The following is a 16,815-nucleotide window of genomic DNA, read 5'->3' as shown; positions in this document are numbered from 1 at the left end:
ATCTCTTGGGATATTGCTTGTGAGTCATGGAATGGATATGAGCAAGCACTCGAAGAAAAAACTATTACTAACCTTTTGTAACTATTGTTCTTTGAGATGTGTTACTCATGTCCATTCCATGACCCACTCTCCTACCCCTCTGTCGGAGTTACCAGCAAGAAGGAACTGAGAGGGTGTGAGGCTAGCAGTGTCCCTTATACCGGCATGTATGTATGCCAGCAGTGTCCCTTATATGGTTCCAGAGGGCGCTAGAGCTGGCCCAATGGATACGCCAAGGGAAAAATCTCCCGCAACAGTACACGCAGCACATACACAGCTAGGATAGAATGGACATAAGCAACACATCTCAAAGAACAATAATTATGAAATGTTAGTAACTGTTTTTTTCCCTTGTCAGCGCACAGTTCCCGCTCTGTCTTTTACTGTTCATACTTCTCTTCAGCACTTGCTGAACTGGTAATTAAATTACTTCTATTTCATGAAAAGTTTGCAATTAAAATTGTTAAACGAAGGTCATTCAGATGTTATAGTTAAAGCATTAAGGGCATGATTTTCAACCTCTACTCCACTTCAACATTGACAGTTTATTTAGACAAATCACTGCTTGATATGTGGCAGGTAATATCAATAGTACATATCTGAATCAGGTACCTAGACATCTAAATAGCATAAATTGTACATGTAAAAAAATTTCCCAGCTCTTATGCCCAAAGTGGAGGCCAGATCTTAAGGAATTTAGTTAATTTTACGCCTCATATTATCAGAGGAGTCTATAATTTAAATAACATAATTTTATAATATTAGATTGCCCATCATTATAAATCATATTAAATGTAATTGTCAGAAAAACTAATAATTTATTATACCTGAAAAGGTGCATGATTGTTCTCTAGTTTCTAGTATGCTGTACATTCCATTTCTAAATGCACCAAAGTAATGGGGCTTGCACCACATCCCTGGGGGCTATTCTGTGATCTCACCTTGGGTCATCACAAACCTGGGCTGGTCATTACATTCACAACACCCAGCACCTTGATTGTTATTATTTAAACACAACTCCTAGGAATCAAATGTTACAACAACATAACTGTAAGACTTTTTTTTGTTTAAGGAAAGATCCAATTCTTTAATGAGGCATTCTGATTTTCTTATACACTGGCCATGCAATAAATAGCATTGCCTATACATCACCATGGATAACTTGGTTCATTTACTTCCAGATGAGTGTTTTGTACACCTGCACACAGTGCCATGATGATAGTACCATCAGCCCTTGCTATTAGTGGCACAAATGTTTAGATTAAGATCCAGGATAAAGCAAAAGCTGAATAAAACACTTCAACGGAATAATCATTTGACTCACCCTGGATTTCAAAAAAATCAACCCCCCCCCCCAAACGAAAACAAAAAACCAACCAAACAAAAACCAGTGAACAAATGTAAGGGTGAAGTTAGCATAATACTTTACTGCTCCTTAAAGCAGTTTACAAATGCAGATGTACTAAGGTAGAGACAAGCTAAAAGAGAAGCAATGCATATGTTATATCAAATCACCTTGTTTTCAATATGAAGTAAACCTGTTTTTTTGCTTGTTTGCAAATAACATAACTTTTAATGTTTTTTTTTCTTTCAATGATCAACATACCATATCCAAATAGTGGGTTAAATTCAACAGTTTTTCTTAACTAATGATATGGGTAAAAGGCATTAATAGACTTCAGCAGAAAATAATTATGTTAGAGTGAGTAGTGGAAAATGACAGCTGGAGTTGCATGGATACAGCATGTCCTAGGTCACCTTTGGATGACAGTTGCAACATAGGACAGCTAGTCTCAGTGGTAGTAAGTAGTTCATCATCATTGTTCCCATTATGCCTCTGGCGTTTAGGGCAGTGACGAAGCTCCTCCACTCCTGTCTCTTTCTGGCAAGTCTTTCAATGTCCCCCGCTGTACCCCAGGTTTTTCAGCCTAGCTTCCACAGCTCTTTGCCATGTTGTTTTCAGGCGGCCTCGTTTTTGCTTGCCTTCAGGTGTCCATCTTATTGTAGTAGTAAGTGGTTGGAGCCCTTTAAATAATGTGAAGGAGGAACAAATGGGTATTAAATAGGGCCCAATGAGCATGGGTATGTAGCCTCTTGGGTAGCAGAAACACAGGCATCTGACCCATAGAGCTGAACAACATTAAGGACAAGGGGCTCAACCTACACAAATCACACTTGCACTGTAGGCGGCTGAACAGACACCCCAGCTTTTAATGAAGATTGTTGCTTGTAATACTGGACTTGCACAACGGAGTGATTGTTCAAACCTCTGTCCCCTTATCTTACATGTGGGGTTGAAACAAAGTTTAATGAATACTAAACCTACAGTTGTATTCTTTCTTCTGCTGCCACAGATGTTTGGTGTTTGTTCCTCTTTCTAGATGAAATGCATGAAATTAAGTGCATCTCCCCCCCCCCACCAAGAAAAAGCCTAGATAATTATTTGAATGCTTCTCTTTACCAGTAATATGAACATAAAGAAGCTTGGTACTGGAGTACAGCTGACATTGCTTTATAACATTCTTACAAAAGACATAAAAGATCTGTGCAAGGAAAAATTGAAAACAGCATGAGTTTGCACCATGCTGCCTTAATGGGAAAATTAGGCTGAGGAATCCTTTACCAAAAGCATTTGGAATCTTTTACTGGGCTTACTTCACAACTGGTTTGTTCCAGTCTTTTGAAAGAGAAGGTGGGGAAGTGAAGAAAAGAGTTATGTTTAATCATTTCCTTAATGTTTCTGTTGGTTTCAGAGAGAGAAGGTGAAAATTAGCACAAGGAAATACAAATTGTTTTAAATTGAGAACTTCTCCCTTTTTACTCAGAACAACGAGGAGAGGAAAATATTGGTAGGAGAGAGGTTACAGAGAAACAAGTTTTAGCTATGAGCTTGCTTAAAGATAATACAACAAAACCCTCCTGAAGCCCTCACGTAGCAATTTATCTGTTCTTGGAATAGTGAAGGTGGCAGAAGGGAAGGATTGCTGGGGATGTTTAAATGAACAGATGTGAATAATTTTGTGATGTCATCTTTAGAATTATGTTTGACTCAAAACCACAGAGGAGGCAATCATTGTAGTTGTGAGTCTAAAGACCATGAGCTTGTGGGCATAGCCTTTCTTCATTTAAACACAGCTCTGCCCACAGGAGCCCCACATTACATAGTCTTTTGGGGCTAAGGATGCTACTAAGTCCATCCATGAAGGCATCCCTCCAACTGCAAGCTTAAGAACATGGCCTTAAGAACATGGCAAATTATGAGAGAATCTTTCCTGGTTGTGGTCTACACTAGAGTTTGGATTTGTTTCACAGGGGTGAACTCCCAATCCTGCAAGTTTTTCATGTTTAACAGGTGGTAGACTTCAGAGAGAAAACTACTGAACCATGGGTAGTTCAGGTAACTTAGGAAAACAAGTCTGGTGAAAGTGCATCTGAGAAGTTAGTTAGTCCAGGACACATCAATACCAGAAAAAGGGGAAGGACTTCAGAGAACAACAACAGAAATGATCAAGGGGAAAAAGAAATTAACTTATTAGACCAAATTAAAAACAATATTTATTACTAAGGTATTAATCTGCTAACTGTGTGTGTGGAGGTGGGTTGTGTGGATATGGTAACGGTCTGCAGATATTTGAAAGATATAGACGATAGAGGAATTATTTAACATGGAACATAGGCAGAATCTGGAGTGGTGAGCTGTAACTAATAGAGGGAGATTAGGATGAATATCAGGAAAATCTTCATGACAGGAAGATGTATAAGACTGTTGAATAGGAAGCCACATCACCTGACATTTAAATATAGATTGAACAAAACCATAGTAAATTTACAACGGTATAATCATATATTAGCAGGGAAATTAATTAGCTTATCCTGGGGGATGTTTCCAGCTCTAGGTGAGGTGATTTTTTTGATAAACTACCTAATATACCTTTTGTCATAACCATACAGCTAAGGGTAGCCTAGAATTTCTCCTTACCTGTAAAGGTTAAGAAGCTCAAATAACCTGGTTGGCACCCAGCCAAGGGGACCAATGGGGAAAGAAGATACTTTCAAATCTTGTGTGTGGGGGGAGGATATGTGGTGTGTTCTCTGGGGAAAGCAGAGAAGCATCAAGTCAAAAAAAACTCCTTCTCCTATAAACCATCCTGTACAAGTCTCTGATATTACAAAAAGAGTAAGTAAATAAGGCAAGGCGCGTTAGATTACCTTTTGTTTTCAACTTGTGAATTTTCCCTTTGCTAGAGGGAGGTTTATCCTGTTTTTTTTTTGTAACTTTAAAGTTTTGCCTAGAGGGGAATCCTCTGTGATTTGAATCTGATTACCCTGTAAAGTATTTACCATCCTGATTTTATAGAGGTGATTCTTTTACCTTTTCTTTAAATAAAATCCTTTTTTAAAAACCTGACTGATTTTTCCATTGTTCCAAGACCCAGGGGTTTGGGTCTTTGATCATTTTGTAACCAATTGGTTAGGATATTATTCTCAAGCCTCCCCAGGAAAGGGGGTGTAAGGGCTTGGGGGGATTGCTGGGGGAAGAGGAACTCGAAGTGGTCCTTTCCCCTGCTTCTTTGTTAAATCCCTTAGTGGTGGCAGCGTTACTTAAACCCAAGGTACAAGGGAGAATTTGTGCCTGGGGAGTTTTTAACCTAAGCTGGTAGAAATAAGCTTAGGTGGTCTTTCATGTGGGTCCCCATGTCTGTACCCTAAAGTTCAGAGTGGGGAGGGAACCCTGACACCTTTATAAATTGAATTGACACAATGTAAAGAGATTCTACAAAACCATTTTCTTTCACTGGATGTCACATTAGGTTCCTCTGAGCTGAAGACTATCCACCAGGCTACAATTAGTGAAGTTAAAATATTTATTTTTAAAACATCAGATTAACTTGATTCTTTTTTCCCTGGAGTGTACACTGTAAGGTGGCTTTTTTGAAATGGAGAACACATGCTATGAACATTAAATTTGAGCAGCTTTCCTCTTCAACAATGTTTTGCTTAAAAACAAGATCAACCCCAGTTGTCTTTAAATTCTTTTATTCTGTTCTTCTACAGTTCAGCTTTACTTCTCAAGTTATAAACAGCTGGATACTGTTTTTCTCCAACATGTGCATGCTTTTCACTTCAATCAGATGTGTTTATTCCCCTCCTCCCCTGCAATTTTGTGGAGTACAGTTCCCCCTTGCAGCATTTTCAGTAAATGTGGGATTAGTTGAGTATACAGAAATAACTTCTTCTATAAAATTTCCATAAAAAAATAGCAGGTATTTATTTACAAAGTGTGAAAGACTGCAAAGTAATAATTCCTTATTAGATCCAATACACTGTATACTAATACCAATGTTCTCATTAGGAAAGTAAAACTTTATGTACTTTGTATTTCTGTCTGCCAGTGTTTAAAGGATATATAATATCACATTATTTTTACGCTACTAATTGTCATATACAATGTGGTAGTAAAAATTAACATTACTTGATCAGAACAAACAAATCAAGATAGCTTAATAGCAGCCTTTGCCAAAACAAAATAATAGGGTTATAATTAAAAGATACCCAGCAAGAAAGAAACTCATGGAATATTAAAAATCTGCATCAAATTGTCTGAAGTAAGTTGCCCAGAAAGCCTGTAATGTGTTAGATGGCAGTTTACTTTGGGAAAATCTTTAGGCTGTCTATACTACAGCAGCGCAGCACAGCACAGCTATGTCACTGTAGCACAGACATTTGCTAGAGACAGATGGGGTTTTTCCATCACTATAGTAAATCCACCTTTTGAGAGGTGGTAGCTAGATTGATGGAACAATTCTGCCGTCTACCTACCTGCATCTACAGGGGGGTTAGGTCAACCTAACCTGTTGCTCAGGGCAAGAAATTTTTCACAGCCTTGTGCAAGGTAGCTAGGTTGACCTAAGTTTTAGATGTAGACAAGCTCTTAGTAATAAGGCTTTAGCAGTGCAGGAAAGGGGAGATGTAAAAATGCTTTTATTTAATGCACAAACATTTTGACAGAAAAACAGTAAGTTATTTTATGCCAGTAAATGCTTTAGGGAAAAGACCATAAGGTTATTGGATTCAGTAAGAGAACAGAATGAATCAAACCCTCAATTGATCACCATAAAGCAAAGATCAGCAATTTCCACTCATTCTATAGTGGAAGTACTAGAAATAATTAAATCCTATACAATTTACAGCAGCACCAATTAGAGCCACTATAGCTAAAGTTGTCTCAGGGCTTCAATTTTTCAGGAGTTCACAAACCTTTCTTTAAGTTTGGTCTGAGTTGAAACTTGGCATAAAACATCCAAGCCCATGACTGAGACTACTCTTCTGTTAACTTAAATAGGTAGAAAAGTGGTTAAAACAATTAATGGGCTTTTAAGTGGTTTCAGCACTTCAAACACAAAAAGGAAAGGTTTTAAAAAGTTAACTCCATGCATCCATATTGTGGATAAATACTTCAGTTATCTTTAGAAAATTACAATTGTTGTTACACTCATTCATGCTGTAATGGCTCCATAATATAGGTTGATATACATAAGACTGTTGCCCAGTATTATTCTGCTTTAAGAGAGCAATGATCTATTGCTAGATCCCACTGTTCAGAAGTGCCTACATACATCTACTGACTTTAAACTGTGTCCTGACTTGTTCTGTTGTCATATCTCACAATGACATGCAGAAGACCCCCCAAAAAAATACCCAGCTTGGTGTCTTGCTCCTGGGATAATTATTGCACTCAGGTCCCAGGTTGAGCTTTGAACCCTCCATTTTTACAGGTATGTAATGAGCAGCACCACTGGAAGCAGGAATAATCTTTCACAGTAAGAATTTTGGGTGCTATAAGGGTTATAAAATATACATACAAATTGACTAAATTACGAGCCTATTTGAAGTGTTCTGTGTAAAATGGATGTGCCAATGCATCAGAGACAGGGGAAGTGCACAGAATTTGATTTTGCCCAGAAGGTGCTTTTGTGAGGAAAAGTCTCTTATCATATTACCTGAAAAACAAACCCAAAGCTGCTATTAACCCTTACTATTACGTTAAAGGTTAATAAACCCAAACAAAAAATTCAGATTTCAGGCTAATACAGTGATTTCAAGGGCATAACACAGAGTATCTTCTATATAATATTTGGTGCATGGACAGACTGTCAACCCAGAGTTCAATTAATATTTAATGCTGAATTTTCTTGCTTTTGTACATTTCATGGTCCTTCAAAATGTTAATCACATGGGATAAAAACCAGCTTTAATCAATCAAATATACATTCTATTAAAGGTTGACAGGCACCAAATTTAGATTTTACAAAAACCAAGATCAACTGAAATGTTCCCATGAATTTGTTTTTAAATTCTAGCGAACACAGATTTTTTATTTTGACTTGAACATTCCTTGGCAGCATTTGCAGCCTAGCCATTACAGCTATTCTAGTGCATGAGAGTCAGAACATGACAAGGGTTAATTTCTGAATTTCACTCAGCCTGCGCAATGATAATAGACTAAATATTAGGACTGTCAAGCGATTAAAAAAATTAATCGCACTGTTAAACAACAATAGAATACCATTTATTTTAAATATTTTGGATGTTTACTACATTTTCAAATATATTAATTTCAGTTACAACACAGAATACAAAGTGTACAGTGCTCACTTTATATTTATTTTTGATTACAAATATTTGCAATGTAAAAAACAAAATATTTTTCATTTCACCTCATACAAGTACTGTAGTGTAATCTCTTTGTTGTGAAAGTTTTACTTACAAATGTAGAATTATGTACAAAAATAACTGCATTCAGGAATAAAGCAATGTAAAACTTTAGAGCCTACAAGTCCACTCAGTCCTACTTCTTGGTCAGACAATCACTCAGGCAAACAAGGTTGGTTACAAATTGCAGGAGATAATGCTGCCTGCTTCTTATTTACAGTGTCACCTGAAAGTGAGAATAGGCATTTGCATGGCACTGTTGTAGCTGGTGTTGCAAGATATTTACATACCGGATGCGCTAAAAATTCATATGTCCCTTCATGCTTCAACCAGTATTCCAGAGGACATGCATCCGTGCTGCTGACAGGTTCTGCTTGATAACGATTGAAAGCAGGGCGGACCGATGCATGTTCATTTTCATCATCTGAGTCAGATGCCACCAGCAGAAGATTGCTTTTCTTTTTTGGTGATTGGGTTCTTTAGTTTCCACATCAGAGTGCTGCTCTTTTAAGACTTCTAAAAGCATGCTTCACACCTCATCCCTCTCAGATTTTGGACGGCACTTCAGATTCTTACACCTTGGGTAGAGTGCTGTAGCTATTTTTAGAAATCTCACATCGGTGCCTTCTTTGTGTTTTGTCAAATCTGCTGTGAAAGTGTTCTTAAAATGAACATGTCCTAGGTCATCATCTGAGACTGCTATAACATGAAATATATGCAGAATGTGGGTAAAACAGAGCAGGAGACATACAGTTCTCCCCCCAAGGAGTACAGTAACAAATTTAATTGATGCATTATTTTTTTAACAAGCATCATCAGCATGAAAGCATGTCCTCTGGAATGATCGCTGAAGCATGAAGGGGACATACGAATGTTTAGCATATCTGGCATGTAAATATCTTGCAACGCCAGCTACAAATGTGAATGCCTGTAAATAAGAAGCAGGCAGCAGTATCTCCCATCAATATAAGCAAACTTGTTTGTCTTAGCGATTGGCAGAATAAGAAGTAGGACTAAGTGGACTTGTGGGCTCTAATGTTTTACACTGTTTTGTTTTTGAGTGCAGTTATGTAACCAAAAAAAAAAATCTGCATTTGTTAGTTACACTTTCATGATAAAGAGACTCCACTTTAGTACTTGTATGAGGTGAATTGAAAAATACTATTTTTTTATCATTTTTACTGTGTATATATTTGTAATCAAAATCGATATTCAAAATGTAAAAAAAAAATCCAAACATATTTAATAAATTTCAATTGGTATTCTGTTGTTACAAGTGTGATTAATTGCAATTAATTGTTTTAATCACGATTAATTTTTTTGAGTTAACTGCAATTAATTGACAGCCCTACTAAATATCATTACTAAAGAGTAATTTAAATTTTAAAATTCTGCTATTAACTATGCAGATAAGGGAATTTCTTCTAAACAACTGTTTTTAAGTTATTTTTAATAATATTATAATGAGTGTTGCTTCATCTAGTGAGGGGGGGTCTCTCCTCTTTAAATAAATAATAGCAACAGGCCTTTGGCTTCATCACATCCCAGGCATGGGACAATTGCAAGAGCATTAACTGCCCCCGAAGTCTTATTCTAACTAAAGGAAGCTTACATTAACCTGAAAGATAGTGACATTTTTAGATTGTGATCATGATGTGTAATCCCAAAGAGGGACAAAGTTAAATAAGCTCAAACATAGTCCTAGCCCTGTCTCACTGTATCTGGATAATCCAGCATTTAGAGTATATTAGGATCATGCAATTAAGAGACATCTGCAATAACAAGGTACAACTGCAAGGGTCAAGACTGAAAGACCATTTTTGTTTTGGTTTGTTTATTCTATATTAAATGCACACTGCAGTTACTTGCTTTGCTTTTTCTAAATCAGGGTACTTTGGCTTTTAGACTAATTAAAGGTAAAGTATTTTTAAAAAGTATTTTTAAAATGCCTGTGGATATTTTCAGTTTTAAAGTGCCTGTTAATTTTCCAAATGACCATTATCTAATTTTTAGACTGTAACAAATAAATTTTAGAGGTGGTTTTGTTTAAGAAGGTAGTGTGTGTGTGTGTGTGTGAAAATAAAGATAATTTGACAGCTATGTTCTTAAATGATAGATTCTACCCTAAAACAGCTTTTTATGGCTGATATGTTTGAGAACAGTGATTATTTAGGATCAAACTTTGGCTCTATCACACCTTGTTGCAAGGTGGGTGAAGTAATATCTTTTATTGGAGCAACTTCTGTTGGTGAAAGAGACGAGCTTTCAACCTACACAGAGCTCTTCTTCACCTACAGAAGTTGGTCCAATAAAAGATATTACCACACCCACTTTGTCTTTCTAATATTATGACACCAACCCTGCAAACAACTTCTCCATACAAGAAAGTTGTGCCAGTTTAACTACATTACAGCCTATGTTGGCAGAACTTATGTCGCTCAGATGTGTGAATAAACCACCCGCCTGAGTGACATAAGTTACACAGACCTAAGCGTCGGTGTGGACAGAAGCTCTCCCGCTGCCGTAGCTGCTGCCACTCATAGATGTGGTTTTATTATGCTGATGGGAGAGCTCTCACCCATCAGCACAGAACCTCTTCACCAGATGCGCTGCAGCGGCGTCACTGCAGCATTGTACGTGTAGACATGTCCTAAAGGTCTGATTTTGAATTGATTTAGTTAAACTAAACTGCAACAAGGCTGCTTTAAACCACACAGAAGTTTGCATCAGTTTAAGTCTATTAGGAATCTTTGCAACCTATATCAGAATAAGCCACTCTTAAACCAGTGCAAACTCCTCTGTGGATATTTTTATTTTGATTTCAGTACGTGAGTTTAAAAGCATACCTCCAGCAAAACTGGAATAACTTTCTCATACAGATGAGACTTTAGAATTGATTAATTTTGCCAGTGACTTCAGTAGAACCAACATTTGGCTTGTAGAAATGAAAAATCTGGCACAATTGTAGTGTAATCATTAATGGCCAGATTGAGTAAACGTTAGAGCTAAATTCCACACAGTAGAAATACCCTCCATCCTCTTCCTGGAAACACACATTTTTGGGATGTTTGTGGTACAGTCTAGCAGGTTTTATTGACTCTTTCCCTAAGTTTAAAAAGTCCCCAATCCCTAAAATAAGATGTTTAATATGTAAAGATGTTTACTGCAATAGATTTAAAATGTATACACACAATTATATTGGTTACGGCGAATTACTTCATGTACTTCCTCAAATAATTTTAGTAAATCATACCCAATAAATAAACATATAAATCATCCAGAATAGCAGTACGAAACACAAAACAACAAAAAAGCACTCTCAACCACTAGGTCACTTTTCAAATGTTCATATCACAATTTTCTTTATGCTTAAAGTTTAATTGCTACCTGTCTCCAGATAACAATGGACATATTAGCTGTATCACACAATATGGCAACTAAACAGAAGATGAGAGAACCAGTCAAGCTGTTAATGATCACATTACTATGGTAATGCCTCCTGGTGCCATTCAGAGTTAAAGGGCCTTTTTGAGGGACTGAACACCCATTGCTCCTATTGACTCAATGGAAGATGTGGGTGCTCAGCAACTTGAAATCTCCTTATAATTCAGATCCATTTAAGGTTCAATTGAGAGACACCATCAGTTTTTGTTGCAGTCCTGCAATTTTGCAGCAGACCTCATCAGACAAAAAGGAGGTTAAGTTACATGCCTGAGTTCACACAGTGACTCCACCTGGATGAGGACCAGTTCCCAGACTTTAATAAGATCACAACTGCCTGTATTAAAATTCCCTCTGGACTGGAACTTGGAACATAAGATCTCAAGCAACTTCCTTTTGAAGTCCCAAAATTGGTTTTATGTTTTGGCCTCTGTATGATTTAACTATTTTCAGGGGGGTGGGAGATCAATTTGTGAAGCTGATTAGTTGATAAAGCTACCTACTTTCTCTGCTGTATTTTAATGCCAGAGGCTGGTAATGCTATGCCATGGTACTTGCCAAAAAGCGAGTAGTAGTGCAGTGTGCTCTTAATGGGAGTTTTGCTGTGGACTACAATGGGAGCAAGCATGCCAAGCTCCTGGAAAAGAACATTTTTTGTCAACTTTTTGTCATGAAAGCAAAATTATTACTGCTCCTCTTTGGGCTAGTGTTCAAAGTGGTGCTTATGGGTTTCCTTGTTTTCCAAGGCCTGTTGCAGTGCTTGGTAAGATGGGATGGATCCTGGACACACTGACCTTTTTTTTTTTTTTTTTTTTTTGAGTGATTTCATAAACAGAGAAACCACTTTCCAAAAGGATTGTCTCCAAGCTAAGAGACCACTGGAATAACCTGCCCCCATCAGCTATTACTGACCTAACAGTTACAGTAACATTTCCAGTTCAAGTGGTAGTTACACTGGCAGCTGTCTGAGAATAGATTAGTAACATGAGTCAAGACAGAGGACGTTACCTATTTCACATGTCCAACTGTCTCTGTGACCTATGCTCGTGGGATAACCCAGTAGTCTTGTCCAAATTGGTAGGTAGCTTGATAAGCATAGAGGAAATTTTTCCTTGTAACTTTGCTAGCAACCTCTCCTCCAAATGTGTGTAAACATGACAGACTGCAACAAATATTCAGTAGGGATTCAGGCAAAACTCCTAACTAAATAACTCCGCCATAGTCACTGTGGTCTAACAGCTAATACTGGTATTTAGAAATACCTAAAATATTTACATGAACTATAAAGATGAAAAAGGAATCATTTCAATTTATCATTTCATTATTCAGTCTTAATTAGGTTTAGCATATTGAAAAGATTAAAAGCAGACTAGTTTAAACTTGCATATCAAAACATTTCAGGTCAACCTGTTCTGCTTTGATATTAAAGAAAGTGTGGAATGTTTAAAAATTCTCTGTTCAGAGACATTCTAGGCACCAAGTTGGGATGCTAAAAGTAGAACTGGACTCAACTCTGAGATTTTTGTGAGCCTAATTCAACCCTTTAAAGACATTTTTAAACAGAGGAAAAAAAACGATATTTAACCATTGTACTGGTATGATTTGTTGTTGATATATTCCACTGTGACTCAACCTATTTAACAGCATCTTTGGTCACAATGGAGTCAAATATATAATCCAGTATTTTAGACATTTACCTTTTCCAAAGCTGCAAATAAATATTTTCAATTAATGAGACCTTCAGTAAATAGAGGTGCAATTTATTCACTAAAGAAGAAGTTTACTAACATTTTGGGTTGACATGATTGTGAAAATCCTTTGGGTGATATTAAAGCAAAATTACTACTACTCCAATGCCTACTTCTGAAGTGTAAGAATTATTTTTGCTAACTTGACAGAGTATAAAAATCAGATTCCAGTTTTTCCTTTTGTGAAAACAGTTGTTTGGAGTTAAATGTTCCACGGCTGTGCCAGCATGGTGTCAGTGAGTGCAGAACAGTTGGAAAATGGAATTAACTAGAAACAAAAAGTTAATTTGATTAGTCTGTTTTCATTATCCTAGCTGAGTGAAATGCAAAAAGTCTAACTGCATAAATAGTGAAAAGTTAGATTTTCACAAGAATCTTAAATTAAAAAGTTATTAGTTTCTAAAATAATATTTTATATGACTGTGTCCCTTGAAAACTGAAAACTGCCTGAAAATGATGTATGAAGTCCTTACTATAGAAAGAAACTCTTTTGCTATTATATTCCATTTGATTTTCTAAAGTAGGTTAAGGTCTGTGTAGATATTCAAGGGAGAATTTATTTTTAAACTATCAGACAACTTCTTAATATTATTTTCTTCACTAACATTTTTTCTTAAAAAAATTAGTGCTGGTGTAGGGAACACCACCATTTTTATCCTCACTATGTATAATGGCTAATATTCAGTTATTTATAATAAATTAGGCCCAAAATATCAATGGAATAAAATAATGGAAAAATATGAACCCTTCAACAGAAATATACTAATTTCATTCTTTACAATATCTAAAATGGATTTCATCTAGTTCAAGATTAATTTTGCCACTTGCATTTTATATTACTTTGACTCTTCTATACAGCAAGATGAACAGAACAAAGCAAACATACTAATAGCCCCTCCCCATAATGGTTTTAATAAGTAAGATATTTAAAACTATCTATTTTAGCTTTTTTTAAAAAAAAAAGATAGCAGAGCCTAAAGACTACGTAAGAATCAGCATCTGTTGGTCGACACTATAATCATCTCCATTCTGAGTGGGATAAATGAGGGGGAAGAGAGAAACTGGAGAAGCAGTGTCCCAAGTTATGAAAAATAAACTTGTGCACTTAGCAATTAGTCTGCTAAATCTTCAGGGATTTTGCTTTTTTCCTTGGTTGCAGTTGAAACACTTTGTTTGCTCTATGGCAGTATGCCACACTGTGTTCAGTTATAAAAAGTTTTCAATCTGTCACTTAACTTTGGGTGCTTTTTGTGTGTATATGCATGAAAGTTTCCATTTAGTTTCACTGAACACAGTGCAAACAAAGGCAAGAAACTGAAGTTACATCATGAAAACCAGGAGCTCACACTAAAAAACACATAAAAGCAGCATCTTGTATATTCTGTTTTCTACTGTCTTCATTCTGGGGAAGAGGAATCGTCATCATCATCATCTTCATCATTGAATGAGCATGGGGTTTCTCCTCGTGACTCTGAATAACGTGATGTTGCACTGCTGGATTGTTGACTACCAGGGGCAAGGAACTGTCCAGTTGCTAAGGCCACTTCAGCATCCAGACACAATCCTGGATTTCCACTATCAAAACAACAGAAAAGTCATCCTGTAACTTGAGAGAATTTCTCATGTTTGAGAACTTTTTGTGGCTTCTTGTTTTTATTTAAAAAGAAGCTACCAACAAGAAACTACCTGAAACATTATAATTTAAAATGATTCTAGTATTTGTGAAAGGGGACAGGAGGCAGAAAAGCAAAAGAAACTCAAGGATCAATAGGGGGTATGCCAATTTCTCTTGTCCCAGCTAGGGAAGCTCCTGAAGCCAAGAGAAGGAATCGAAAGGGAATAACTCTCCCATTGCCTTGTCTATGCTGTAGTGCAGAGGTGGGCAAACTATGGCCTGTGGGACCGTCCTGCCCGGCTCCCAAGCTCCTGGCCTGGGAGGCTAGCCCCCAGCCCTTCCTCTGCAGCTACACCGCAGTGCGGGCAGCACTCTGGGCAACGGAGCTGCCTGCTCATGCAGGGCAGCACTGCAGCGTGTCTGGCTCAAGCCAGGTGGTGCGGCAGCCAAGGGGTTGGACAAGAGGGAATGGGATCCCGGGGGCAGTCAGGGAACAGGGGGCGGTTGGATAGGGCAGAGTTTCTGGGGTGGGGGCGGGAGTTAGATAGGGGGTGGGGTCCCAGGAGGGGACAAGGAGCAGGGAGGGTTCGGATGGGTTGGGGATTTTGAGGGGGGCAGACAGGGGCGGATAGGGGTTAGGGGCCAAGCTGTTTGGGGAGGCACAGTCTTCCCTACCCGGCCCTCCATACAGTTTCGCACCTCAATGTGGCCCTTGGGCTAAAAAGTTTGCCCACCCCTACTGTAGTGTGTACATTGAGAGGTGAACTGCCATGAGCAAGAACTTGTTAGGAACTCTAGGGGCCAGAAAAAAAAGGCTTTCTATCCAAATACATGACGACAAACTTTAGGTATTGTGATCAATTTGTATTTTAAAGCCAATTCACAACCAAGAAATTTAAAAATTAAAGCAAGGATTAGGCAGTGTGGAACTTATTTCCCTGATGGTGCTGGCAAAAGTTAGAACATGTACAGACACCAAAAATTTCAACTAAAATCCTCAAGGCTCCAACTTGGGTGAAAATGAAATAAAAAAAGTCTCATCCTACTCCTCATGATGAATAATGTATAAAAAAAAGTTTGAACTGTTCACAAAGAGTTCTGAATTATGAACAAACTATTGTATATCTTTCTAAAAGGTGAAGAGACACCACTTTTTCAAATCTCCTATACAAACACAGTTTGTCCAATTAACTTCAAATGTACACACACCCCATTCTCCTCTGGGCAGAGACTACAAATCAGAAATTGTCAGAAAGTTAGAATGTTCCAAAAATCAGTCATCACAGAAACTCCTTTTATACATTTGAAATGCTACAGTGGTGCCTCTGTAGTGCTTCAGTGTAGACCAGTGGTTTCCAAGCAGTAGCTCGTGATCAACTGGCCAATCCTGGAGTCTCTGGCAGTCAACCGTGATCTCCGGCCACTAAAAGTCCGGCGGTGCACGGGGCTAAGGCAGGCTCCTTGCCTGCCCTGGTGCTGCGCTGCTCCCAGAAGTAGCCAGCACACGCCTGAGGAGGGGTGGGGGCAGGGGTCTCTGTGCACTGCTCCTGCCTGCAAGCACCTCTCCCACGGCTCCCATTGGTCAGGAACGGGGACCTGCGACCAATGGGAGCTGCAGCACACAGAGCCATATGCCCCCCCTCCCTAAGGGCTGCAAGGGTGTGATGGCTGCTTCCAGGAACTGTGTGGGGCCAGGGCAGGCAGGGAGCTTGCCTTAGCCCCGCTACGCCACTGACTGGGAGCCGCTTGAGGTAAGTGCTGCCCAGCGGGAGCTTGCATCCCAGCCCTGAGCTCCTCCCCGAACCAGCACCCCATACCCCCTCCTGCACCCCAACAATCTACCCCAGCATGGAGCCCCCAAACTCCCTCCCAGAGCTTGCACCCCTCACCCTCTCCTGCATCTCAACCTCCTACCCCAGGCTCAACCCAGAGCCCCCTCCCACACTCCGAACCCCTTGGCCCCAGCCCAGTGAAAGTTAGTGAGGGTGGGGGAGAGCAAGTGACAGAAGGATGCGGGATGGAGTGAGTGGAGCAGGGTAGATCCTGGGTTGCACTTAAATTCAAAAAGGGATCTTGTGCGTAAAAAGGTTGGAGACCACTTGTGTAGACATTACCCACACAAACAGGACGGGTTCTGCTCTTGTCAGAGGAAATGCACCTTCCCTAGAGCTGGTAGCTAGGTTGACAGAATTCTTTGGTCAACTTAGCGCTGTCTGTACTGGGGGTTAGTTTGGATTAACTATGTCACTCAGGGATATA

The 16,815-nt window shown here is 38.6% G+C and overlaps 1 protein-coding gene and 1 long non-coding RNA gene across 9 annotated transcripts in view; one reads left to right on the top strand and one right to left on the bottom strand.

The window, feature by feature from the left end:
• LOC311526431 overlaps positions 1-16,815 on the top strand; it is a 63,186-nt gene that overhangs the window by 14,695 nt on the left and 31,676 nt on the right. The gene's annotated exons all lie outside the window — the stretch shown is intronic.
• Positions 849-16,815, bottom strand: part of TFDP2 (transcription factor Dp-2) — a 167,192-nt gene continuing 151,225 nt past the window's right edge. For 7 of the 8 annotated variants that reach the window (XM_084639457.1, XM_084639456.1, XM_084639455.1 and 4 more), the window contains one exon: positions 9,708-14,516. In XM_084639457.1, coding sequence (XP_084495583.1) covers positions 14,339-14,516 — 178 coding nt within the window. In that variant the 3' untranslated portion in view covers positions 9,708-14,338. Of the gene's footprint in view, positions 2,065-9,707; positions 14,517-16,815 lie in introns of those variants that run through there. The other variant, XM_084639460.1, reaches the window with a different exon arrangement.

Source organism: Lepidochelys olivacea (assembly GCF_965140295.1).
Source record: "Lepidochelys olivacea isolate rLepOli2 genome assembly, chromosome: 9".
Lineage (NCBI taxonomy): Eukaryota > Metazoa > Chordata > Testudines > Cheloniidae > Lepidochelys > Lepidochelys olivacea.
The sequence above is the reverse complement of the archived record's forward strand: the minus strand, read 5'-3'. Positions and strand labels throughout refer to the sequence as shown.